The following is a 26,565-nucleotide window of genomic DNA, read 5'->3' as shown; positions in this document are numbered from 1 at the left end:
TGACCGACGGCAGCTCCGGTTAGAGACAAGCGAAGCTCCTCCAGTCCTTGTGATCTTTCTTTCTCCTCCAACTGCTTACGAGTATCACTCTGTTCTTTGCACTCATTATTTCGCCGTCTGCTGGCGATGGAATTACCCAATCAAATCAAATCAAATCTTAAATGTATGAGGATTCGATTGACATAAAACTGCAGCATCAGGGGAACAATTTAAAATTGCTACTACAATTCGAGCGCTCGAGCTCACACCATCGGATCCAACCTGTACGGTCAATCAATTTATTCTTGAGTGGATCACTACAAGTACTTTGTTAATAATATAAAGGTTTATGTTTATAGTGTTGATTGATGTCATTACTCTTTATCATATTTTATGCACCATTGAAATATTCTTTTTTCTTTCTAATTCTAGTGTTTTCAATTGCTTATACATATAATTTTTATTTTTTTATATTTAAATTATATTCGATCGATTTGGTTCCGATAACTATATTGTGAAAAAATATAAATAATAAAAATAAATTATTTACCACATAATTCTTTAGATGACATCCTATTATTAGCAGTAGAATTTTTAAAATATAAAAATATTTTAATACTAATTATTTAAATAAAAAATTTATATTAAAAAAATTCTAATTTGATGAATATTATTTTGGATTTCTAATTTTTAGGGTTTTAAGGGATACTGAAAAATAAAAATAAAAATAAAATAATTTTTATTATATAGCGTAGCGTTTAACCGTAGACACAATTTGGTTATATGTTATTTAGTGGATGGGCACATCCACTCATATCCGTTTCGTATGACCTTAGCACCACCATTTCGTGTGATCTCACTGTCTCCCGCCCTCTCCGAATCTCCTCCACATCTTATATCGCATCCCCTCCGCCTCTCCCTTTCTCTCTCAGATACATCCTCTTCCTTCTCCCTCCAACCCACTCTGCTTTCATCTACTATGGCCGCCGCCGCCGCCGTCATTCTCGAGCCGCTGGCGGTCCTTTGCCCTTCCCGCGGCGTTGCCTTGGCCTCCGCTCGTTCTCCTCGCACCTCTCGTCGGTCGGGGCTCCTCCTCCCCCGGTTTAGCGGCCTGAGGTGCTCTCCGCTTCCCTCGAGGGTCAGGGCGGCCGCGCCGGCCCGACCGAGGGCCGTCGGGAGTGGAGCCGTGGTCTGCGAAGCGCAGGACACGGCGGTTCAGCGTATGGCCTTCTCCTTCTTGTTCGTTTCTTGTGTTTCATGTCCGTATGCCTTGCCTAGGGTTCACTCGAGGTGGGAGTGGGTTTCTTTGGTTGGATTAGGGTGAAACTAATCTTTGGCTTTTTGTCTTTGCTGAAGATGATGAAACTAAATCTATGTGTATTGAATGATCAAAGTAACGAGCTTGGAACTTGGAAGAGAGGGTATGGCAGCATTGTTGTTGTGGGTTGTAGCAATTGAAACATAACGTGATCGGATTCACATGTCTCTGCCCTCCAGGAGCGATTCTTGTTATCTACTTTGATGCCCCAATGTCATGTGAAGGTCGAGATTTAGGTTTCTTTAGTTCATAACTTCCGTTTATTCTAGATGCAGGAGCTATTTTCTTTGAACTTATTTTTGGAACCAGTTTTAGAAAAGGTTTCTCTGTAAACATCATAAGTTGGCATATGATAATATTTTTTATTTTCTAGATTACTTACTTACCTAGATCGTCCAAAAAGATGAGAAAAGAAAGACAAACTAAAAAAAGGGAGGAGATAAATCAGGTTTGATTGGAGATTCCACGAAAAAAATGTGAGATAAATCTTTCACTTGATTGGAGATTCCATGTTTGATCAAGGATTCCACTCTATGAAAGATGCATTGGGATAAAAAAAGTTCATTTTTTTATATGACTATCTTATCCCTTGTCATAAGCATAAGAAAGTGCTCTTAGAGTTTGGTAGCATGTGGAACTTCCAAACCCTATGTCATAGGTTCAGATCATACAGTGTGTATTTTGTTTTATTTGATACAAATTATAATAAAATAATTTAACAAAACCAAAAAGTTGAATTGTAACTTGTATTTGACCTCCCTGCAGGAGGTCAATAAAAAAAGAGAATGATATTACTCTATCAAAAGTCCCACTGATTTCCACTTCTGTATTCTGAATACGCGATTCCTGCTAAAGTAATGGGAATTAGATCTAAGATGATTCTGGATAGAAAAACTTTAATCATTTTGGGTTGTTTTAAGAGGACAAAAAGAGAGGTAAGCTCTACTCCTACCTATTAATCTGAAATATCCATGAATCTCGATGGCCATAAGTTGGCAATTGATGTGAGAAAAGCCCTAGAATACCTGGAATCTCAGAAATATTTGTGGAAGGTTACCCATGAAGAAATATTATTTGTCAAAACAAGTATGGAAATATGTCATTTCCAAAAAAGGAAAGAAGAAATGATTGATATTGTTTTATCCAAAGCAAGTTTGATTCTCATCCTAGAATGATGTAAGCTGCAATCCTTACCTATGATGCTAAGGAATTAAAGAAGTTCAGTATTATCTTCTCTCCCTTGCTCTTTTATCTATCTTCATTATCGCTACTCATTACTATCTTTTGCTTTCCCTCTCTCTCCCTCTCTATCTTTCCCTACATACTTAAATTTGCATGCGTTTGTCTTTCATCAATTAGTGTCATCCTCATTAGTCCCACATGGAAAGTAAGAAGGGTTATGATGGTATATGGAAATAAATGAAGACACTTCTAAGAAATTTAACCTTGAGCATTTTTAGCAATGTAGTTGTGGATAGACATTACATTTGGAAAATTCTACTACAAATAGGTTATATCGTGGATATATTATGCGGGAGTCACATCAAGTAATACCTATTATATATTTAACTATTATACGAAAGATAATTCATTGTAATGATGTCCCTGAGGTATATACTATTGTAAAGTTGTTTGTAAATGATAGATTCTGCAAGAGTGATAGATTTGATTGTGAATATATAAGATCATGTTCGTAAAGGCATATACAAATCTTTTATCTTGCTTGTGAATTATAGACTTCTAAAGAACATCATGCATCCAAATCTTGATCTGCTGATCTGTAATCTAATTGTTGAACATTGCTCTATCGTCTTAAGGGTTTAGGCATTTGTTTGAGTTGAGTTTCAAGGGAACCACTTACAATCTAAATTGATGTGTATGCATGTCTAATTTAGTAGGCATTTGATTTCTCTTTCTGCAAGTTCAATTGACCTCCATGAGTGATCTATAGTGTCATGACAATATTCTGGCATGAGTCCTGAACATAAACATGGTAATATTCTTTGCTATGAATTTAGAACGAGGCTTCTTCTTTCATAATCTTTTTGTTGCACATGGTAATAAGGTTAATGATCTGCCTCTACCGGTAAAAAAATTGTTGTGTCTGAGTATTGTGGATTTTTATATGCCCAAGTGGATGTACCATGTTGTTCCATCTTTTACCAGGTTTGTTAGCTCCATCTTTTACCAGACACTTTTTATTCGTATTACAGTTCCAGAAGTGGGTAAGGCGACATGGCAGTCGCTCGTCCTGGACTCGGATATCCCAGTTCTAGTTGACTTTTGGGCCCCATGGTGTGGGCCATGTCGAATGATTGAGCCACTTGTTATCAAATTGTCGAAGGTTTACGAAGGAAAGCTGAAGTGCTACAAGCTCAACACTGACGAAAACCCGGATATAGCCTCTCAATATGGGATTCGAAGCATCCCCACTATGATGATCTTCAAGAATGGTGAGAAGAAAGATGCTGTAATTGGGGCGGTGCCAGAAAGTACTTTGATCACATCTATCGAAAAGTTCATCTGAGTTTCGAGTGTATTCCTCCAACAAGGAGATGAACTTGTTTCAGTAATCTTTTTGAAGTTTGGGAAGGCCATTTATGTATGTAAATCAACATTATCTTTGCCTTTAGCTATCTCCCAAGTGTACTGTGTATATTTTGTTGGAAGGAGTTAGCAGTACTTGTCATCCTTTTCATGTAATTGCAATGCCTACTGCTGATATTTGAGTCTTTGTGTGTGATATGGTTGTAGCTCTGACAAATTACTGCAAGATCAATGGATTTTGCTGCTCCCATATCTTCTTAGACTTTGTGGTCTGGTGTTGGATAGGCACAGGAGGGAAATGATTAAACAGGATTATGTGTTGCAAATGGTAGAGGGTAATTCGAAAATCCATCATGTAGCAACATCAAGTTTTATTGAAAATGAACACCCCTAACATTAAGTTGAATGTGTTTGATAGGTCATACATACATATGTTGTTCTACAAATAAGAGGACGCATTCCATATTGTAACATAGATCCTTAACTAATGGAAAAAAATCATTTTGATTAATAAATCACTTTGTGACGGAGGAATACATGTTATCATACTTTATGGGAAATAACATCTCAAATAAGAATTTTATAATTTTTTTTTCTTTATAGGTGATTTTAGAGATTTTAAGTTTAATTTTGATTATATAGACGAGTGTAAATTCATTCATTTATCAGTGTAACTTCGAAATATGTATCCATTGCATCACAAATGAGCAACAATATCTTTACAGTGAATCTCTACAGTCTTTTTTGTATTTGTTGGTAATTTTAGGGACATAAGTCTAATTCGATATGTTTTCAAATTGATCATGCAAACAGATGTAACTATGGAATACATGTCCGTCTTGCACGACAAATGGGTAAGAATATTTGCATAATAAATTCCTAGCCTTTTCCTTTTTTTTTTTTTGGTTATTTCAGAGGCTTTTAAGTCCAATTTGATATGTTTTTAGGTTGAGTAAGTGTATTCTCAGACTCCTTATCATCAATTACATCTTTCGCCACAAGAGGACAAAAACTACTCAATAATAATTGAGTAAATATATTTTTTATTTTTTTTTTATTATTTTAGATATTTTTAAGACATATTTTTTAGGTTGATTCAGACAAATGTAATGAAGTTCATTTATTAGTATCATAGATGTATATGGTTGAAAACATATAAATATAAAATAAGTTAAATAGTTAATTAAAAATTCAAAAAATTTATCGAGAGGACATAGGAGACGATAAAACTTTGTTTTGGTGAAAGAGTCATCCACAAGAATGAAATATAAAGTCTCATTTTTAATTATTTTATTTGTAAAGTTGATATTTATTTTATAAAATAATAGAAAAGAGATCAAATAATTAATTAAAACTTATTTTGATGAAAAAAAAAAGAAACCTTAGACCTAATTCTTAAGACCTTTATCGACAAAATTAATTTAAACAGTGCCAGTTGTAAAGCGAAATTTTAACCGTTCTAAATAGATTCAAATCTACCAAAATGCCCTTATCGAAACCTGAAATGTTAAGTTTACAATCACTGGCTCTGCCTGATATGCTCTCTCAACCGTCCGATCCTTGCCTCCGAGGGTCAGCTTCGGAATAAGAGAAACGTCATTTGCATATGAGGAAGGCCGTCGTCGGTATCGCTCGTTTCAAATTCACAAAAATCCCGCTCCCTCTCTCTCGGCCTGCGCTTCTTTCCATTCGCCTACTCGAAACCCTAACCGAGAGAGTGGGCGAGAGGAAGCGAAACCCCTCGATCGATTGGCGTAGCAATGGCGACCAACATAGGGATGATGGATGCGGCTTACTTCGTCGGTCGGAACGAGATCCTGGCGTGGATCAACTCCACCCTACAACTCAATCTCTCGAAGGTCGAAGAGGTGAGTCATTTGTCGATCCTTTGTTGTTTATTTAGATCGGCTGAGACGGCGTCTTAATGAATCGTTTTGTGTTGGGTTATCGATGGGTCCGGCTCTGGGCGAATTGGGGGCTCCCAGGCGGCGTCGGGGGCGGTGCAGTGTCAGCTGATGGACGCCGTCCACTCAGGGATCGTGCCGATGCACAAAGTCAACTTTGATGCCAAGAGCGAGTACGAGATGATCCAGAATTACAAGGTCCTTCAGGATGTCTTCAACAAACTCAAGATCACTAAGGTCTACCCTTCTTCTGTCTTTTGTGTTCTCCCTGTTCCTTTTCCTTTTCTTTGAGCTGAATGGCGAATTTTAATGCGTGCAATAAAAGGATTTCATTTTTGTGTAGTATTTTCTTGGTTTATCAGCCATTAGGGCTCGATATGTAGGAATCTCAAAGCTTCTTGAGAAATCTGTCAAAGGGACTAACAAAACTTTTTAAGATTTGTGCCTTGTGTGGCTATATATATGTTGATGTGGTTGCAAATATTGTGACGTTTTCACATATCAATGTCTTGCACTAAGATGTTTTTTTGGTCCCTCTTCTTTGATGATTAAGGGTGGTTTTTCATTTTGAATATGATGATTATTGCGACCATGTCAATCTTTTGATGCTTGTGATTTTCTGTAACTGACGGAAACCTTTTCGAAATCACATTTGAAATTCATCGAACATGTGTTGAAGATTTCCAAGAATGGCCAGTTTGAGAAATGAATGGCCATAGCTGTGAAAACCTTTTCATTCGTGATGATTCCTCCCTAATACATGTTTTAATAAACATGATCATAATTGATTTTGGCAAAATTAATCAAAGCAAAATCTATTTTCTCACATATTCTTCTATTCAAATTGGTAAATCCAATAGGTATTTGTTTTCCATGGACACATATTCTGGAATTATTTGTTCGAAATGACTATTTTTCCCTGAAATTAGTAAATCGAAAGCAATTTTGCAAAGATTTGCTTCCTTGCACTGTTTTTAACTTGTCAATCATAGTGTCTGGCTGTCTGCTTATGCATGCTATTACGAGTTCTGAAGATGGCAATACAATGTAGTGATGGTTTGTCCGTAGACTAGAACACTTTAGGCAACCATATAAACGATCTTGTAGTTTGATTAACATGTAAGGGAATACTGTTGATTTGAATGCCATATTATTCAGGATTCTAGCCGACCAATTTAAGATTACATATACTCTTAAAACATACTGTATGCCTTCGTTTGCCCTGAAAAAATCACGACCTCTGTCAAATCAAACCTGGACACAATATTTATTTGCCTATTTTCTGTATCAAATTATAAATGGTGGTCTTAAAAATATATCTGTGAATGAGCATTTCATTTCAACACATACATGGAACTAGAGTTGTACTGCTGGCCATATGACTATATCTGTGATTCAGTACATGGAAGGAGATTAGCAGGTGGGAATGTTGGATGATGCCATATGTACTACCTGTCATGCTGGGCCCACAATATGCATGGATGGTCTAACCAATATTTCATATAGAATGAGTTTTTGGTAGTGTTTTTCTATTTTCTAGTCGTTTCTATAAATAATTAAAAATCTAATGATAGAAATATGAGATACATAGAGTTAAATTTTGTGTAATTCCATTACATGGATTAAAATTTTAAGCCTTTCCGAATGAATTTGTCATTTGATGCATGCATACTTTTTTAGGTTTCACTCAATTTAAATTCTTGAATCTCTCTATTTCAGTGATTTAAAAAGCATTAGGCGTCAAAAGGCGCTAAGGTCCAAAAATGTCCGAGGCGCTAGGCACTTGCCCAGGCACTCGCCCGAGCGAAACAAGGCGCTAAAATATAAAAATATATAATATAATTATTTAAAATTTTAAATAAAAATATGCTATTAAATTAAAAAAATCTAAAATATAAAATCATAATGTCACATTAACAAAAAGTTTCAAAATTCAAATACTATTATTAGTATATTGTTAACAGTATTCAGAAGGAGAAGAAGGAAGAGGAGTGTAAGGGGGTGCTGACTAAGAAAAGAGGAAGCGACAGCGGCAACGACAGTGAGAGCGGGACAGGCGACAGTGGCGAGTAGCGACAGTGGGAGCGGCGATAGCGGCAACGGCAGCCGCGAGCAGAGGCAGCGGGAGCGGCGAGCGACGACAACGGTAGCGGTAGCGAGTAGTGATAGCGGCGAGCAACAAGAGCGGTAGCGGCAACGAGCAGGGTTAGGGTTGGGCAGCGACAGCTGATATCGATTTTAGTTGGTTTGATTGAACCAACTAAAACACCAGAGACCGAACCAGATCTAAAATCCTGGTTCGGTCGCCTGGTTTAACCCAGGTGCTCGCCCGAAGCGCCCATCGCCTGGGCTCGGGCGAGCGCTCAGGCGGCGCCTCTTTGAAGCGCGTCACTTGGAAGTGAAGCGAGGCGCTTGGGCCTTGCCTTGCCTCGCCCGAGCGCCTTTTTAAATCATTGCTCTATTCTATCTAGAAATTTAGCAAACGGTGAATTACTTTCCCTGGACTATGCTTCTATGATAGTCTATGTCTTACTGACAAGATTGAGGATTTGATAATGCACACTACACGTATATGATATTTTGTATATCATTAAAGAATTCTAAGATACTGGTCATATGCAATTAACAAATTATTTTTATAGAATTGTCATCGTGTTTTGCTGAATGCGTTGGACGAGAAATTATGAATTATTCTGCCTAGCTTCTTGGAATCACAAGTCAACAAAGAGAGTTCCTTGGCATAATTGGTTAGAACAGATGTATTGATGAAAGGTCATTCTCGGCAATAATTAACTATTCTTTTTTGGAATTCTGATGAATGTGTTTTTTTTATTTCTTTCTATCGTCAGCACATTGAAGTCAACAAACTTGTGAAAGGAAGGCCCCTGGATAATTTGGAGTTCATGCAGTGGATGAAGAGATACTGTGATTCTGTTAATGGCGGTGTCTTGAACAAGTAACTTTTTCTCTTTTTTCTGCTTTCTTACTCAGTTTTATAACACTTTATTTTATTAAAAAAAATTGTCTTTAGAATATTAATGTGCAATAAGAAAAGCAACAATTTAAATTTCTATTGATGAAAGTAAAATATATGGATATCGTTGTTTTCTTGGATAGTACCGACATCAGGTTCTTGGTTAATATAATCTCTCTTTGTTCATTGAAAAATATGTTTTCATACAATCAAATGAACATTTGACACTGTTATTACTCCGCCAGCAAGATCAATTATCATTTTTGCTTTCATTGTGGGAAGATAACTTTGTGAATATCTATCTTCTGCGATATTCTTTTCCAGTTATAACGCTCTGGAGAGAAGAGATTCTTGTAAAGGTGGAAAAGAAGCGAATAAGAGGGCAGCACCTTCTCAAACATCAGTCAGATCTTCGTCTGCTGTCCTTAAAACTCAAGCCTCACATACCACAAAAAAGAATGATGCTCATGCTGGAAATGCATCACATAAAGCCACAAAACCTGATACCTCTGTATCTCAAGCATATGATGAAAAGGTAAGCTTGCTTGATGATGAAACTTTGTTTTCCAGGATAATTTGCCAAAGAACTAAGCTTAAACCTCTGAGGCAAAACGCAGATCACAGAGCTGAAGCTTTTTGTGGATAGTCTTGAAAAAGAAAGGGATTTCTACTTTGGTAAACTGAGGGACATCGAGATCTTGTGCCAGAACCCTGAGATTGAGCATCTACCTGTGAGTCAAACTTCTCTTTTTTGTTATATTAAGAAGGGGATATGCTAATCAACGAAGGAACTTGGGTGAAGAAATATTTTGATTGCGTAATACGTCACTTTTATGCAGATTGTTGGTGCCATTCAGAAGATCCTGTATGCTACAGATGATAGCTCATCTGTTGTGGCAGAAGCACAAGCCATGATAGCGCAGAGACAGAGTGGATCGCCACCGCTCAGCCCAATCCTCGAGACATCTGAAGAAAAACCAAAACAGGAAACACAGAAGAGAAAGGATATCTGTACCCTCGAGTTCGACATGGCAGCCAATTCGACCTTGTCCCCAAGACAGAGGCTTTCCGACATCTCCGATGTGCACTGCTGTGGTTCACCGCTAACAAATTTCTGAAAACTTTGAGTTGAGTCAGGTGCTTAAATAGCTCTCTTGCAAGCTATTGTTTAGTTCTCTTATGTGCTTCATTTTAAGTTATTTGTTTCCCTGACAATTTAATTCTTTTTTTCCAGTCAGGTCTTCAGTACGACGGAATGTTGCCACTGAATTGGAATTTCATATGTTACCCTGATGTGAAACTCGGTGCCAAATTAATCTGTATACATCAACTACAAGCCTCGATGATTTAGGAGACTTATCGTGAGTTAAGGCCTCATGGATTAGGATGGAACCTTCAAGTATATGTACTCGCTTTATCATGCTGTTTCATGTTATCTTCGGATAATGTCTGGATAAATTTTTAGCTATCGTGCTTTCATAATTTTGGCCATTCAAATACCTTGGATTGAATAACTAGGAAAGGAATTAATGAATTACCCGTTCCTATAAAGATTAGGTTCACGCACCTTTGGATCTTTTTCAAACTTTTTATTTATTCTTTTGCGTATATTATCCGTTTAATGTTTTCTCAAATCTGTTTAATTTTCTATTCACATTTTTTAAAAATAATTAGTTCTAACAAATCACGAGCATATGCATCCATTAGGATCACTATATTAATATATGAAATTTTCTTAGAGTTATAGACGCAACCAGCAAAGCAATTTCACCTAAATGCAATACATAGGACACTGAATATTGAAATGAAACCCCAAAATGCTCCCAACAGTATAGCTTCACGTGTCGAGGAAGAATCTGATGCTACCACAGAAGACTTCTTCATGAAGTACCCTCATTGATCGTTTACTGCACAGTTTCTTCCACCTTTGTCCTCAGCCACTGTTCGCAAATGGCCATCAAGAAGTCACATTTCAAGCAGCATATCATGCAATTAGGCTTGGAGCATCGACCGAACAACAAGGAAGGAGAAGAAATCAAGGATCACATCGCCATCGTATAATAACAAGAGCCCACAATGTGGTGTGGCCACTAAAATCATGGAACCAAAGAAGCTACTGCAAACACCAAATCCATGTCTCTGATCGGCCTAAACACTAAACACTGAACAGAGTGTAGAAAGAGGAGCGGATCGGAGCAGATCTAGCGGTATGAGCTCATGCCCACGGCGGGAGCTTCGCCGTAGGGAGGCGCGCCGGAGCTGCGGGCCGCCTTTGCGTAGTACACGTAGTACAATTCGGAAAGGACGGCGGTGAAGAGGACGAAGGCGGCACCGGCGGCGAAGACGCCCTTGCGCACCGTCTCGCACGACAAGTTGCCGTCGAAGAACATGTTCCGGTAGCGGGTGTGGTGCGCGTTACGCACCGACCCGGCGAGCAAGCACGCCTCCGCTATGAGAAACGTCAGCCTGCAACATCCACCGCCGCAGATCCAGATCAAAGAACAAAAACTTGAGCTCATTGGAGATAATTGCAGGAGGAGATGCGTATGTACCAGGAGAAGAGGAAGAGGAGGAGGGCGCAGGCGCGGGGGCCGCCGGGGCCGAGAGAGCGGCCGCAGCAGAAGCACTTGCTAACGGCCATGAGGATGGCCTGGCTTAGGAGGAGGAAGAGGAAGGCGCCGACGCCGTAGCCGGTGGCGATGTCGGAGTCGTAGACGCAGTGGTTGTAGTTTTTCTCCGAGTCGATAACGACCGTAGCCTGAAACATCAGGCCAAATCAACTCAGATCGGGTTCAGGGGGAGACGGGGACGAGATCACGGGCTCACCTTGCTGCGGCGCTGCTCGGCGGCGACCGCAAGGCCGAAGGCTATCAGGTCGACCACGAAGACGAGGATGAGGACCAGCTTAGACGCCATGGTACGGGGTCGATGTTCTCTCTCTCTCCCCCTCTAGCCTTCTGGTGTCTTCTATGGGCGTCGGTGGGGTTGGGGGAGGTCGTAAAGGTCAATTAGAAGTGGCCCGAGCACTGGCAGAGACCCCGATGTTTGGAGTTTTGTTACTGTAATCATCGTGGTTGTTGGTGACGTTATTTACCGCTGGTCTAAGAAAGTTGTGGACCCACCGGTTTTCTTTGATAAAACTTAGCTACTCGGTTCACTTTGTATCCATGCCACCGATCGTCTGATCTCGCCTCGGATCACCCAATGGGAAGGCAGGTAGATTTGGGGAGGTAAAAGAGTATTTCTAACAAAAGGGTTTTGTGATTAATCTCCGGGTTGATGAGGTTGTGATGACAGCTGGAAACCCGGAGATTAATTAAAATACTTATAAAAAGGATCCTTTTATATATATATACAAGTACACCACGACAAGGGAAAGCGGGAAAGATATCAGACTTGAATGCGAGGAGGAGCGGAACGGGACCGTGGAAATCAATCCCTCTCGTTTCCTAACCCTTCTAATCTCATGTCTGTAGGCAGATCGAGAGAGCCATGAAGTTCAAGGCATTCCTCACCCAGGACGGCGTCAATCTCCTCGACAAGCGTACGCTTCTCTTCTCCCAGTCCGCGACGATCTCTGTTGCTCATTTCCGCAAACACCTTACATGCTCTTTGCTGTATATAACTATTGTAGGTTTTCTCCCCGCCCTCGACAAGCATGGACGCATTTGCCATGTATACTTGACGCCCGATCACGCCATGTTCCTCCACAACCTCCTCGGTGGCGACGGCGTGCAGTCCGTGGCGCAGTTCAACAAGGACGTCCTCTTCCGAGACTATCGAATCTCCAGCCAGAATGCCGGCCGCATCGCCTTCGCGGTCGATGTTGCCCTCCTACACCGCGCCCTCCGCAGCGCTCTCACCATCCAGGCTCAGGCCCGGGACGACACCGCGGCCATCCAGATCAAGCTCGTGAAGAAGCTCCCCGCGGGCTCGCGCGACCCCGCTCCGTTTCTCACGTTCGAGACAAAGGGGCGGGTCTCCGCTGTGGTGCAGGACGTGCCCATCTCCAAGCCCCTACCCCGGGACGACGTGCAGCAGCTCCAGTCCGCCCTGGAAGCTGCGCAGGACCTACCCCAGGTATCGGTTTTAGAATCAAGATCAGTTCTTTTGGCTTAAAATTGTGCCGGTTTTAAATGTAGCCCGGCTATTTTGTGCAGAAGATGTAGAATTTAAGGAAGGGAAAGGAAGGAAAAGAAAAGAGAGCTAGAGTGGGTTAGAAGAGCTTCTCTTATGTTTATTGCTTGTTCCATCTGCAACCTAAAAAAAAAAAATCTGTTTTTTTAAAATAAAATTGCATTTAGATTTGATGATTGGTGTAGCTCGTGGTTTTCTGAAAGAAAGTGTGTACTAGATTTGAGTTTGCTCGTTGATTTTCTAGGTTGATTAATTGGTTTTGATCGGTTTCTGTGAGCTGGAATTGACTGCTTGCTTGCTAAATTGTTTATTTTGGATTTCGGTTCTCTGTTTTTTTTTTTCTTTTCTCTTCACAAAATATTTTATTAAACCAAAAAGTTTTCTGGTTGGTGTTTTCTACTCGATTAAGGTAGCTTAGTATGTCCACCTCATTCAAATTCTATCAATTGGCTGATCGCTTAGTTGCCATGTTTCTTCTTGTAGACAATGGTTCAGGTCCAAGATCTTGCTCAGCTACAGAGCTTGGTGGACCGGCTGAGGAATGTTGGAGACCTTCTCACAGTTGCCATTACCCAGTACGGTGACCTTCATCTGCAGGTGTCCACCTCACTTATCACTGTTGGTTCTGAGTTCAGGAGGTTGAGAGTCCTTGGTGTGCGTGGTATATTGCTGCCTCCACCGCCTTTTATGTTACCAAAAGGATAGTTCAGTTCAAGAATAATCTTTTGTGATTCATTTCAGCTGATCCACCGATAGGTGATCGAACTTTAAGCGCTCCGACACGTACTGAGATGGCGATTCAGAAGGGCGAAGGAGCCTCGGTGGTCTGTAATCTATGAGAGATTTTGATTCTTTTTCCCTTTATTGGACTTTCTCTTGATTGGTTTTCTATATTCACGACAGCAAGTGAGCCTGAAGCATCTTGCAAAGAGCTTGCAGTGTCACTTGGCCAAGCCAGACTCCGCCTTCTACGGTAAGGGATGTTGGGTTGGTTATGATTTATCTTACTATGGTGTCCATCATATTGATTTTACAAAGTTCCTTGTATGCAGGTATCGCTCCTCAGGGTGCTTGCTTGACCGTGATATTCCAGTTCTTCGTTCCGGGGACACGACTGACAGATAAATCCATCAGCTTCTACTGCAGGCTTCCGGTCCTTGACCCAGGCTCCGGCCCTTGAGAAATGTAAAAGAATATTAAAATTTTACTGCAAAGCTCTTGAAAATAATTTAGGTACAATTACAATAAGAGTTGGCTACCAATATATCTGTTTATATACACTAAATCTTGTAATATCTGACAATTTGTCAAAAAAGGTCTGGTACTTTTTTATTTTTTTATTTCTCTTTTTATTACTGTTTTGCTCTAAATCTTGCAATATCGTCTTTGGATAAATTTTTTTTTTCCGTATACTCTTCTCTTTTTATTACTGTTTTACTCTAAATCTTGCAATATTGTCTTTGGATAACATGCATGTTTTGCTTGGATTTTGATGTCAACTTCATTTTAACTAGAATGTTAATAGTAAATTTATCCGGTATAATTGGATTCATGTCTGGATTTTTATTAATCTTATTACTCTAAATCTTGCAATATTGCAATTTGGATAACATTTTATTACTATAAAAATGAGAAGAGTAATGATAACATTGAAATAAAATGTTATCCAGATTTATTACTATAAAGATAAAAAATTTCCGTATACTCTTATAAAAATGAGAAGAGTGATAAATCTGGTAAAAAACAGATAAAAACAATATAAACACATTCATGCTTGGATAACATGTTTGGATTCATGTATTGTCTTAGTTATTGTAATAGTAGATTTATTGTCCTGGTCTACTTTATTTTTCTTATTCTTAGTGATCTGTTAAAATTCTTTGGAGCCAAATTGTTTAACATGTATTACTCTCTCAGAGAGTAACACGTTCTTGAAATTACTTTTGAACCAAGGTTAAACATGAAGTGTTTTTTCTATTGTTTGCACAATCAATCTAATCATTATTTATATAATAATACAACTTAAAATCTTTTACCAACTCATCATGGATGTCATAATTGAGAATTCTATTAATGTATCTAAGAACTCTTTTAGTTGTGTTGTTTACTAAGACAATGCATGAATCTCGATAACAAACTAATTGTAAACATAATATCCGGTTTTGAATGTAAATGAAGTAAATTAACCCTCTAATTAAGTTTTTATATTGTTTTTATCTGTTTTTTCAATTCCATTATTTAACATAAATTTATCATTTATATTTATTTGGAATATTCATAGACTTACAAATCTTTTAAACAAATCTTTAGCATATTTTCTTGACTAATTTTTTTATTATTTATATTTTAAATCATTTTCATTGTTAGAAAATAATGTAAAAGTGTCAAATTAGAGCTCTTGCATCTTTCTATATATTCTTATTCATTTGATCGTTTTGATCTTTAATATTATTGAGATCTTGTAGATCATACTTAGCAAAATTATTTTTTACCAAATTCTATAATCCTTATGAAATAAATAGATGTCTAATTTTAATGATCCAAAACTGATATTTTTCACCTTTAAAGATAGAAAAAATTGATTGAAAATATTTACTCCAATATCTTCTTTTTTTTTTATCTATTGATCTTTTCTTCCTTTTTAAATCGACACACTATCTTTTTCGAACTAACCTATGATATCACACTTGTTGGATTTATGTAAAACTCGAAGAAGAAAGAAAAGAAAATAATAGAAGGGAGTAAGAGTACTTTAGATTCATTCATAAGCACATATTTATATTAGTCAAAAAATAAAATATTTTTTTTTAAAGTAATAAAAAAATCAACATAATCTAAACAAATCTCCTCACCCTTGTCTATTAATCTTAATCTAAATCCGATGTGTAATTAACTATTTAAATATGTCGGGAGTCGACGACCATGATTCATAGTGGAGAAGACAAAGGCTTTGATCCACGTGGTGCCAGACTTGGGGATGGTGGCGACTAGTACATCGATAGGTCGAGCTTTGAAGTATTTTTGGGGTGCCTATTATGCTCATAAAAAACCCATACCAGCCGTTGTAGCGGTGGATTGGGTTGACAACGTTGCACTCTACACTTGGTAGTGCCCACACAAGATCACGGGGTACGTCTCATCCAGTAAATGTGTGCACGTCGTTTTGTGTCTTCGTGACCACACAAAAGCACGGCAACGAAGCTCTCCATTATTGTCAGTAACATGTAATGACAGAGAAGATGGACACCCAACTGTTACAGTCCAAAAAAGGAAAGAAAAACACAAGTAGAAGTATAAATAGAAGTAATGAATCGTAACTATCTGATCTCTTGTTAGGACGATGCAATTATTGTCCTTAAAAATCTTGTTTAGTATGGATATAAGTTGATAAGGGCATTTATTTTTCTTTATGAGCCATACCACCAAAGAACTACTGATCTGTTGCCGCAAGTCAGCAAAGCCTTAAGAGTCTACTTGTCACCCAAGTGATCCATTTGGGCTTATGAGATAATTCCATATTTTGATCTCGTTGACTCTCGTTAATGATATATAAAAAATAATATTTTAACGTTAGAAGGATGACTTGAACCTGTGACATTATAGTTAATAGTCAAAATGTCTAGTAGAATTGAGGAATCTCCTGATGATGCTGACTAATTGTGCAGGACCTTGATGCATCTAAGGAGCACCCTGAGGTGATGTAGAGCATCACCAAATAAGGCTAAAGCGCACATCGAGATGAATTTGAACTTCCTTTACTAGACGAACCACACCTTCAGAGAGTCCACCTATTACGATTTGGGCTTCTAGGATAGATCCACGCTTTCGAGGCTAAACCGGGCCGTATTGACTCTTTGATTAATGACACACAAAAAATAATTTTTTGGCGTTAGAAGGGAGGCCCTGGGCCCTTGGCTCCTCTATGGAAAGGAGCACTGATAAGGACATTTAGTCTCATATTGGGTGAGGAGTATGAGAATCAATGACTCATAAGTCTGTCGGGTTATCCTTATCGTATTTTTTAGAGCTCCTAAGCTCCAAAAGGATAAAATCATACGGGTACACTCATCACCAAAAGCGAACAATTCATCGCGAGTCGCACCAATGGTAAATCGACCAAATATTGACTTATCATATGTATTTGTATTATTACATAATTATTATTTTTGGTCTGTCCAATGCATCTTTTTCGGTAAGAAAAATGTGACAAGAAAATGATGTTTACAATCCATTTTACTGAGAATAGATTTCAAAATTAAAAGTAAAATTTTAGAAATTAATAATAAAATATATTTATTAGAAATATTTTTTACACTTATGAGATCCTCATAACTCAGAAGATAAATTTGCCTAACTCCGAGATTTTTTTCTCTAGGAATAATCATTCTTATGGAGGGGAGTTTCCAAATATTTTGGAACCCTTATTGCCCCTAAAAGAGCGAGTAAAACTCTGCTTTCCAGTGTGATTCAACTCGTGCCAGATGGGATTGGTAGTTGAAAGGAAAATTTTTATCATAGACAAGTAGGATTGTATTAACTATTTCTATGTTGAACTCTATTCCTATTCAATTTTTTGAGTGTCACTTGGATGTCGATTATAATTCTTGATGGGTGATGAAGTCGATTGGAAAGTTTCTTTGGGGGTAGTGGTGAGTCCTCTTGTGGTTTACATCTTTTACCTTAGGAGATTGTCACTATTATATCATAAGGTTTGCTTTGCAGGAGAGGAGAATCTTGCAATATTTGAACAAATATGATAGTTTATGGTCTGAGGTGGTAAGAGTTAAATATGAGAATATTGACATTTGGGACATTCATTTTTCTACTAAGAATGATTGGTCCTGGTGATTATTTTTACCTGCTTTTGAAATGTTGCATGATAAATTTTCTATGGTTATGGGTAATAGTTCTTTAATTAACACTATCTTGGATCCTTAGATTTTGGATGTGTCTATCTGTGTAAACCTGACTTTTTATAATGTTTCTAAATTGGAGAATTATTGTTTGGTTTTGGATTTTATTTGTAATGGATCTTGGGATGTTAATTAAATCTGTGTGAACCTGACTTTTTATAAGCTTTTGCACTATTGTTTTTTCATTTCTAATAGAATTGCCAAGCTTGGTGTATATGATATTTGGAATCTTACACACAAGAACAATACTTGAAGACTTGCTTGAAGCAATTAATCTTGCTATGGCTTCTTTGATTTCATCATTCTGCCGCTTCTTCTCTCTTCAATACACTCGTATTTGAGGAATCTCAAACACGCCATAAATGAAGCACTCATCGAGCACCTTAGATCTGGAAAAGATAAAAAAGAAGGAACAGAGGAGTATAACCGCTGCATGTAAACCTCACCAACGATTGCCTTTCCAGTAAACGAAGAAGAACGATGAAGAAATGTGTTGTTGTCTTCGAGGAGATAAAGAAGCAAAAAAGTTTGGAAATAAGAAAAGAAAATTGGCTTCATCGATCTTACACCTTCAGATCAGTCGGATTACACACATATATTATTCTTACGAGATATGTGCCTTAGAACATCAAACCAGAACCAGCAAATTTCTCCTCCGTCATCTTCTGCAATCGATCAGCCATCTCGGGCGTGAGATGATTCAGCCAATCCCCCACCACACCGCGTCTGAAGAAGGTGCTGTTGTCCACCGTCCAACGCCCGAAGTCCGTCGTGCCGCTCCTGTTCACCTTCAAATTGCTTAAGCTCTCCATGGCACACAACCGCACGATGCCATCGATCACCCCTTCCTTCTCCTCATCCTCCGAGAAGGGGCAGCCAAGGAACTCCGCCAGCCGCTTCAGCTGAGCTACTGTGTCCTGCAGCAGCTCCTCGTACTTCACGAATAGTATCTTCTTTGGCCTTTCCAAGTGCGCCTTCCAGTAGCCGAGCACATGATCCCAAAACGGACCAAAGAAAGAGAAGCCCTTGCAGAAGTTGTCGAAGGCCTTCTCGAGCGGCCATGGCTCTAAGTTAGCCTTCGTCCTGTGCCGGTTTTTGTGGTGCCATAAGGATATGAAGTTGTCCTTGGGGTTGCGGCACAAGTACACGACTCTGCAGTCGGAGTCCACCACCGACGGCGGTAGGGAATGGAAGGGGATGTGTGTGGAGAAGAGTCGCGGGGGTGGCAGCTTGCTTAGGTCAGGTACTCGGTTGTTGGTGTAGATTTGGAGTTCAAGAAAGGGGATGCACTCGTGGGGATTGCAGGACTCCAAGGCATGTCGGGAGTCGACGTGGGAGCCGCGGTTTATGGTGCAGAAGACGAGAGCTTTCATCCATGTGGTGCCGGACTTGGGGATGGTGGCGATTAGTACGTCGGTGGGGCGAGCTCTGAAGTATTTTTGGGCGACCATGGTGCCTACGATGTTCGTCAGCAACCCGTACCAACCATTGTAGCAGTGGAATGGATCGACAAAGCCGGACTCTAAGCTTGGTAGTGCCGACACCAGCTGTGTGAAAGTGTTGATAGGTCCGGTGGCGGATTTCTTCCTTCTCGGTTTCTTCTTCGATCCTCGATGGAAAGCGGGATCCGAACGCGTCGGCCATGGGAAAGCGGGACAAGGCAACTCAGGCTGATCTACCAATTGTCTAATTCTTAGCCAAACACACACACATAAATAAATAAATAAATATATATAATTAAAATTTATTTTAATCTCTGTGATTTTTGTCATGACCTGACCGTTGTGACATAATAGCTATTTAGAAATTATTGTATGTAAGAAAAGTTAGATAGTGTAAACGAAATCTGGAATCGGAAGTGGTCAGAAATGTCATGTGGAAAATGTTGAAGGCGAGTTTAGAATGGTGTGATAATACTTAGGTGCCTCCAAGACGTTGACATTTAAAATGTTGATGAGACAGGTTGGTTGGTTTTATAGTAGTTGAAGTTTGTGACCTAACAACCCTTGCCATTTAGTTTATGTTATCCCGTTTCGAAGTTTTGGTATTAGATAGCATAGTTGTTTATCATGCTTATATGTATTCTTATTTATTATTCTAAGCAGTTATTTAATTAATGACATCACAACTCTAATGTGTATATTCTAATTCTTGGTAATGATGTGATCATATAATTAATGATTTGCAGCCCGTTGGTCTACGCTGTGTGAAATATTTATTTTTATACTTTCACAATGATGATATCATAAGTACCTGATGAGTCGATCCGATTGTTCTACTATCGATGGTGCAGGATCATCCAAATACTTTTTCTTGGTTGATCTGGAAGATTCGATGGGGTGAGATCGTACGGCTATTTGGTCAGAAGCTGTTTTGTTGGTGAGGACTCGGTTTAGGATGATTGGGTAGACGGACTGAGATCTTCCTGGTTGCAAGGTCCCTTATTGGGGGCTGGGTCATCTGGGTGTTTTCAGCTGGTCGATGATCCAACATGACAGGCCAGTGTCGAGGGTTGCCCAGCATAGTCCCTCTAATGCCTAAGTTAATGAAGAGGAGAAAACAACAATATAAGCTCTATGTCTAAGTTAGCGTATAGAGAGCCCCCCCCCTTAGCATGAGTTGATTGGTTCCTTTTTATACATGATCCCATAGTTTTCTTACTAGTTGGCCTGGGATAAGATCAGGCTAATCACCTGATCATTATGATATCTAATCTTAATAAGATAGAGTAATTATTATGAGCACATCGGGACATACTGTGATGTCATTTTGGGGCTAGTGACTTGGAGCCCTATTTAGGTGTCGACCTTTATGATAGATGAGTTGGCATGGGGCAAAATCATCCTTTTCATTTGTCACCCTTAGAAAGGCATCCTTCAAGGCCTTTTGTGGAGGGTGTCCTTACGTGCTCTTTTGTTGGGTATGTGCCCTGATAGAAGTCTACTAGTCGGGGTATCGGGATCGGTCTAGTTGGGGTATGGTTATGAGGTCTTAACACCAAGTGTACGGGTAGGGAGCATGTAAGCTCGGCTTATGTGTTGGGAAATCTAGGGGCGACATCACATGCGCAGAAGAAGAACAGAAAATAAAATCATCAAATTTCCCAAAAAAAAGTATTCTTCATCGTTCGAAGATTGGTGTGCAAAAACCCACAAAACTTAAATACATGTGTGAGATAGTGTTTTTACCTAGGGAGATCATATATCTTTGAATTCCTACAGATCTGTAGTATTGGATGAAGGAGTTCAAGTACCCTCCTCTCTAACGATGATTCACACAGTAGGACTATGACAACACTCCTCAAATCACTACCCAAATCTCTACTAGTCATAGGTGTCCAACAAGCCAATCACGTGAGTGATGACACGTATGACTTGATACATAATCCTTTTGCTTATTATATTTTGGCATATATCACTTTATAACTATTGCATATATATATATATATTGTGATATCCTTGGATTTGTGCAATAAGAATCGGATCGTGATGAGATCACGATAATGAGATCGATTCATCTTTAAACACAGATCCTAAATAATCTCGATCATAGGTTGCTTGAGAGGGACATCGTGATAATTGGACATACTGGTGTGCTGTATATCCGTCCATATGATGGATGCAGTTGGTCTCATAACTGCTCATGTAGGGACACTAGGGATACAGTACATGTGCTCATTGGAGAATGAGTTCACTGATGATGCCTTATTGTCAGACAACGATTCCGTAGTCCTAGTGGTGTATCTGGTCCTTAGACTTGAGATACCAAGGATATCCTGTATGAGTGCTCCACTCTTTGATACCAGACTTATAGGTTTGGCTATCCCAGATATAGTACAGCTGGTCATTGGGAGTGGTAGTCGACCTTACGAGGGCTATTAAGTGTCGATAGAGGATCATCCACTCTCGGCGTCATAAGAGGAATATCTCATGTATTCTTGCTCAAACAAATCCTTGGGCGGGGTCATTCGGGTTGAGAGAGAAAGAGTTCTCTGGGAGAATCCGATTAGAGTGAGACTCGACTAGAAACCGTATGAGTCTGACAACACCATGCTCGATATACTATCTATGAGATATTAGATGGATGAGAGACTATAGGTACACGGTAACTGAGGATAGACAGGTCCAATGGATTGGATTCTCCTGTATCGTTTGAGGACTATGGCGTAGTGGCCTAGTACGTCTGTAGTCGATGAGTCGAGTAAATTATTACAGAGATAATAATTCACTGAGTTACAAAGAGTTCTGACAGGTATAACTCACGACCAGCTCGATATTGGGCCTAGAGAGTCACACACATATGATAGGCATTGTGATTAGTAGAGGTTCGAATATAAGATATCCGACGGAGCCCTTATCTTATTGGATATCCAATAAACCCATGAATTATTGGATCCCATAGACAAGATCCAATAAGAGCCCAAGAGAGATTATTGGATAGAGATCCACTAATCTAAAAGGCTTAGGTTATTTGATGCAGATCCAATACCCACTAGGGGAGGATCCATTAGGGTTTGATAGAGGACCTCTATAAATAGGAGGGATTCAAAGCCTCATAGGCTAGAGCCTTTGCTTGCCTCTCCTATTCTCCTCCCTCTTTCCACCTCAGAGCAGGCCTGGAGCTTTGAGGAGCGTCGTCACAGCCCTACTGTGTGGATCACCGCTAGAGAGGAGGACGGTTGACCTCCTTCACCCTCTCCTAAAGATATGCAAAGAAATAGGGATATACGATCTCCCTAGGTAACACAATCTACTCTATACGCAGTTTTAAGTTTCACGGATTTTGCGCACCAATTTTCGCACGACGACGAACATCTCTTTGGGAATCGGGGATTTTGTTTTCTTGTTCTTCCGCTGCGCATGTGATGTCGCCCCCAAAATTTCCCAACAATCTCTACACCTATTATCTGAGGAAGAGAATGAGAGAGAGGAATAAGAGGTGGCAACCAGGAAGCCCCAGCCTATAGGCCTTTGGTTAGCTCCTATTTATAGAGGCATCTAGTTAACTTAACCCTAATGGATCCTACCATATTGGGTACTGAATCTCCATCCAATTACCTAAGCCTATTAGATTAGTGGGTCTCTACCGAATAATCTCTTATTAGCTCCTATTGAATCTCATCCATGGGATGTAATAATTCAGGAATTTATTGGATATCTAATAAGATATGGGCTTCGACAAATATCTTATATTCGATCCTCTACTCGTCGTAATGCTTACATATGTGTACGACCCTCTACGCCCAATATCGAGTTGGCCGTGAGTCATATATTTGTCAGAACTCCTTCTAGGTCAGTGAATTATTTATTATCTTCATAATAATTCACTCGACTCATCGACTACTGACATATTATGCCACTATGTTGTTGTCCGATATAAGGGAATTCAATCATTTTGATCTATCTATTTCTCTCTCAATCTAAATGACCTTAGCCAAGGATTTGTTTAAGTAAGAACACACATGTTCTTGCTTAGACACTATTGACACTCATGATACCGAGAGTGATGATCATCTATCGATACTCAATAGCCATCGTAATGTTAGTTGTCACTCCCAATGACTAGTTATACTAGATCTGAAACTTCTAAACTTTAAGTTTGGTATTAAAGAGTGGAGTACTCATATAGGACATCTTTAATATCTCCAGTCTAAAGATTAAGTATACTACTAGGATGACAAAATCGCTATTTGACAATGATGTATCATCAACCATCTAACATTTCGTAAGTAGATCAATCAATGAACTCATCTTCTAATAAGTACATGCACCCTAGTATCCCCACACGGGCAATTATAAGACCAACCGTCTTTATCATATGAACGGGTATATAATACACCAGTCTATCCGGTTATCTCGATATCTCTCTTGAGTAACCTATGACTAGGATTATTTAGGGTCTGTGTTTAAAGGTAAATCAATCTCATTATTGTGATCTCACCACGATCCGATTTCTATTGCATAGATCTATGAACATCACAATATATGTATGCAACAAGCAATATAAAGTAAAAAAATATCATAATAATAATAAAAAAAAGACTATGTCATGCCACCACGTGTCATCACTCACGTGATTAGCTTGTAGGGCACTTATAACTAGCATTAGGTGTAGCCCTCTAGACTTCATGCCTAGGTGCACGGCTAGGGAACGTGTAGGCTCAGCTTAGTTGTAGCTCTTAAAGCTTCACGTTGAGGTGCATGGCTTAGGAGCAAGTCTTTTTTAACTCTTACTTATCCGATGTGCCACCCTCGAGTCTTCATGCTGAGGTGTATGGCTAGAGAGTGTGTAAGCTTAATCTAGATGCATCCCACGGGGCTTCTCATTGAGATGCATGGCTACGAAGCATGTAGGTTCGGCCTAGGTGCAACCCTTAGGGCTTCACACCGAGATGCATAGCTCAGAGCTATCCTTTTTAACTCTTACTCATCCAAGGTGCCATCCTCGGGTCTTTACGTTGAGTGCATAGTTATGGAGCTTGTAATCTCCACCTAGGTGCAACCCTCAAGGAGTTAAGCTTGGCCCATTGAGGTGAAGACCGGGCTCATCTGGGATCGGACTCAGTTGCGTTGAAGCGGGGGCGGGTTTGATCTGCCTAGGGATTTAAGCTCCCCTTTTCCGTTTTTGGTGCTTTTGTGGCTGCGTTGGGGCAATTGATGCGATCTTTTGCCATCATTGCTCGCGTGGTCCCTAGGCATGCCATTACATCAAACCGATGCATACAAGATGGGGAGTCTCTTTTTTACATTATTCTCTTGTTCTTCTTCTTCCATTGTCGTTTCTTGTTGTTGGCCATCAAACACTTCAGTGCGGACTAAGATATCTTCCTCCAACAAAACTTTGCCTTCTCCATTGGGGTTGTTCTCTTTTGGTGACGACCTTCTGATTGCCTTCTGTCCTCTTTCTCGGTGTCGACAAGGTGCTAAAAGGTTGACTGCCTCCTCCCGGAAGGTGGTTCAGGTGAGCTCTTTGTCTATGGGGAGCAAACCTTTTGAGACTCCCATGACCTTATGAGACCTACTACAATTAAAGGAGGCCCGCGACTATAGTTCCATAGTGACCTTGTGATAGTTAGAGGCACCACACAACCACTTTCGGGTTTTATCAAAGTTTATTCTGTTCATTCTTGGGGATGAGGTTCGCCCTTTCCATCGGCTCTCTGGGGGGTTCTGCCTCTCCATTGATGCTGCGGAGGTGGGGTTATGTTTTCCACTTCCTCTGGTGGTGGTTTCTTGTCTAGGATATTGGAAGATTTTGCCTTCCCAGATAGCACCAAATTCTTGGCATTTCTTGAGGGGCTTTCTCAGCGCGTGCGATGATGCAGGGGTCATGCCATCTCGCAACCTCTTCTGCTCATGCTTCCGACTGAGTCGGGGGTTGAGCAATTACTACTTGTCCCCCCATGAGGGGTTTAAGATAAGTGGAGTAGCCTTTTGCATTTGTCGGTGGAAGCCAAGATTGGGGTTTTTCGACGGTTTAAATAGCACACACCATAGATAGTATGATGTCCCCTCTGTCCTCGGGTGAAGGGGGTTGAGCACTAGATTGCAGGGTTTAAGATAAGGGTTGGTGTTGCTAAGGGTGGAGAGCCACAAATGCCTGGCCTCTTAGTGCCTAAGCTTGAGGGGTGCTTCTAACGAGGTAAATATCAGGCTTACCTTACCTATTAGGAAAGGGAGGAGGGGCCCTCCTTATATAAGATGTTCACTAGGAAGAGCGACAAAAGGGTGCACCAACGATATTCAGCCCTCCTTCTAACACCAAAATGATGGAGTTGTGAGTACCATTGATTGATGAGTTAGCTTGATTGGTCCAATACTAAAGGTGCAGGCTCATCTATGTGCCTCTTCCTAGTTGACATAGAAGACTTGGTGGGATGAGAATGCATAGGCTGTCATGTTGAAAGCTATTTTGTTGGTGAGGACCCGGTTCGGGATGGCTGGGTAGGTAGTGTTGAATCTTGAATTTTGATGATATAATCAATTGGTGGGTTAATTGATCTAATCCATATTATTGAGTTAAGTGCGCAGGATTAACTACGATAACCAGAAAACATAAAGCAAGGATACCGGAGTCGAGCTCGATGGACGTTTAAGAGACCGAAGAATCATCGGAGATGCTGCCGGAACCATCCGAGAAGAAATCGGGAACGTGTCGGAAGTTCGCCGAAGAAATCGTCGGAGGCTCGCGGAGATCACCGAGAAGGCTCGGCTACTCGTTAAAAGTCATCACAAAGATTGGGAGCTTGCAGGGAGTCCGTCGGAAGAAGTTCGTCGGAAAGCTCGCCGGAACAAGACTCGACGTTCGCGGTTGAAAATTTGCTTAGGATGTGTTTTGGTTATGTAGTCCACTTGTAATTAGGATTAGGATTAAGAGATAATCCTATATCCTGGTTAGGGGCCAACTGGGCCCAAAGTCAGAGTTGGTTTAGGCTAAAAATTAAGCTAAACCAGCGAACTAGAGAGCCAAGATTGAAGCCCAACTAGTGGCTGAAAACACTGTAGTTGGGATGAAAATACTGTAGGCGGTGGCACCGCCTAGTTGGGCGGTGGAACTGCCCAGCACCCGAGTGCTGGGCGGTGACACCTCCTTGGCTGGGCGGTTGCACCGTCCAGTACCCGAGTGCTGGGCGGTGGCACCGCCTGGCTGGGCGGTGGAACCTCCAGCACCGGGAACCCTAAAAGAATTCAAATTTTGAAACCCAAAATTTGAATCCTCTTGAGGCCTATAAATACCCCTCAAATCTCAACTGAGGTTACAACTTTTGAGAAGCATTTTGATTGAGAGAAAAGA

General features: G+C 40.0%; 4 protein-coding genes and 1 pseudogene across 7 annotated transcripts; 3 read left to right on the top strand and 2 right to left on the bottom strand.

Annotated features, from left to right (window-relative positions):
- Positions 1 to 821: 821 nt before the first annotated feature.
- On the top strand, positions 822 to 4,029 carry LOC135671801 (uncharacterized). The gene is made up of 2 exons (XM_065180018.1): positions 822 to 1,199; positions 3,511 to 4,029. Exons 1-2 carry the CDS (start codon positions 959 to 961, stop codon positions 3,822 to 3,824), a joined length of 555 nt encoding a protein of 184 aa, XP_065036090.1. The 5' UTR covers positions 822 to 958; the 3' UTR covers positions 3,825 to 4,029.
- A 1,439-nt stretch (positions 4,030 to 5,468) lies between these two features.
- LOC135581286 (microtubule-associated protein RP/EB family member 1C-like) lies at positions 5,469 to 10,204 on the top strand. Of its 4 annotated transcripts, none has more exons than XM_065180017.1 (7): positions 5,469 to 5,712; positions 5,830 to 5,985; positions 8,598 to 8,704; positions 9,047 to 9,257; positions 9,340 to 9,453; positions 9,562 to 9,849; positions 9,961 to 10,204. In XM_065180017.1, exons 1-6 carry the CDS (start codon positions 5,605 to 5,607, stop codon positions 9,838 to 9,840), a joined length of 975 nt encoding a protein of 324 aa, XP_065036089.1. In that variant the 5' UTR covers positions 5,469 to 5,604; the 3' UTR covers positions 9,841 to 9,849; positions 9,961 to 10,204. The 4 variants fall into 4 exon arrangements, with proteins under 4 accessions (XP_065036089.1, XP_065036088.1, XP_065036087.1 ...); XM_065180016.1 differs by having other exon boundaries at positions 9,957 to 10,204; XM_065180015.1 differs by having other exon boundaries at positions 9,562 to 9,859.
- Positions 10,205 to 10,748: 544 nt separating this feature from the next.
- LOC103982379 (uncharacterized) lies at positions 10,749 to 11,730 on the bottom strand. The gene is made up of 3 exons (XM_009399300.3): positions 11,549 to 11,730; positions 11,275 to 11,480; positions 10,749 to 11,188 (listed from the first exon to the last, which is right to left on the bottom strand). Exons 1-3 carry the CDS (start codon positions 11,636 to 11,638, stop codon positions 10,924 to 10,926), a joined length of 561 nt encoding a protein of 186 aa, XP_009397575.2. The 5' UTR covers positions 11,639 to 11,730; the 3' UTR covers positions 10,749 to 10,923.
- A 356-nt stretch (positions 11,731 to 12,086) lies between these two features.
- Positions 12,087 to 14,199, top strand: LOC103982381 (checkpoint protein hus1). Its single transcript, XM_009399301.3, has 6 exons — positions 12,087 to 12,266; positions 12,357 to 12,802; positions 13,343 to 13,520; positions 13,601 to 13,683; positions 13,763 to 13,832; positions 13,912 to 14,199. Exons 1-6 carry the CDS (start codon positions 12,215 to 12,217, stop codon positions 14,037 to 14,039), a joined length of 957 nt encoding a protein of 318 aa, XP_009397576.2. The 5' UTR covers positions 12,087 to 12,214; the 3' UTR covers positions 14,040 to 14,199.
- Positions 14,200 to 18,253: 4,054 nt separating this feature from the next.
- Positions 18,254 to 19,416, bottom strand: LOC135672239 (cytosolic sulfotransferase 8-like; annotated as a pseudogene).
- Positions 19,417 to 26,565: the final 7,149 nt, after the last annotated feature.

The sequence above is a fragment of the Musa acuminata genome, chromosome BXJ1-4 (genome assembly GCF_036884655.1).
Source record: "Musa acuminata AAA Group cultivar baxijiao chromosome BXJ1-4, Cavendish_Baxijiao_AAA, whole genome shotgun sequence".
NCBI lineage: Eukaryota > Viridiplantae > Streptophyta > Magnoliopsida > Zingiberales > Musaceae > Musa > Musa acuminata.
Note: the sequence above shows the minus strand (reverse complement) of the source record. Positions and strands in the feature narration are given on the sequence as shown.

Bases quoted from the DNA above. Each gene is read 5' to 3' on its own strand.
- LOC135671801 (XM_065180018.1), top strand. From the start codon at position 959: ATGGCCGCCGCCGCCGCCGTCATTCTCGAGCCGCTGGCGGTCCTTTGC. The intron at 1,200-3,510 runs GTATGGCCTTCT...TTCGTATTACAG, and splicing joins GCAGGACACGGCGGTTCAGC to TTCCAGAAGTGGGTAAGGCG.
- LOC135581286 (XM_065180017.1), top strand. From the start codon at position 5,605: ATGGCGACCAACATAGGGATGATGGATGCGGCTTACTTCGTCGGTCGG. The intron at 8,705-9,046 runs GTAACTTTTTCT...ATTCTTTTCCAG, and splicing joins AATGGCGGTGTCTTGAACAA to TTATAACGCTCTGGAGAGAA. The intron at 9,258-9,339 runs GTAAGCTTGCTT...GGCAAAACGCAG, and splicing joins CTCAAGCATATGATGAAAAG to ATCACAGAGCTGAAGCTTTT.
- LOC103982379 (XM_009399300.3), bottom strand. From the start codon at position 11,638: ATGGCGTCTAAGCTGGTCCTCATCCTCGTCTTCGTGGTCGACCTGATA. The intron at 11,481-11,548 runs GTGAGCCCGTGA...CTGATGTTTCAG, and splicing joins CCGAGCAGCGCCGCAGCAAG to GCTACGGTCGTTATCGACTC. The intron at 11,189-11,274 runs GTACATACGCAT...TGGATGTTGCAG, and splicing joins CTCCTCTTCCTCTTCTCCTG to GCTGACGTTTCTCATAGCGG.
- LOC103982381 (XM_009399301.3), top strand. From the start codon at position 12,215: ATGAAGTTCAAGGCATTCCTCACCCAGGACGGCGTCAATCTCCTCGAC. The intron at 12,267-12,356 runs GTACGCTTCTCT...TAACTATTGTAG, and splicing joins CGTCAATCTCCTCGACAAGC to GTTTTCTCCCCGCCCTCGAC. The intron at 13,521-13,600 runs GTATATTGCTGC...GATTCATTTCAG, and splicing joins GAGAGTCCTTGGTGTGCGTG to CTGATCCACCGATAGGTGAT.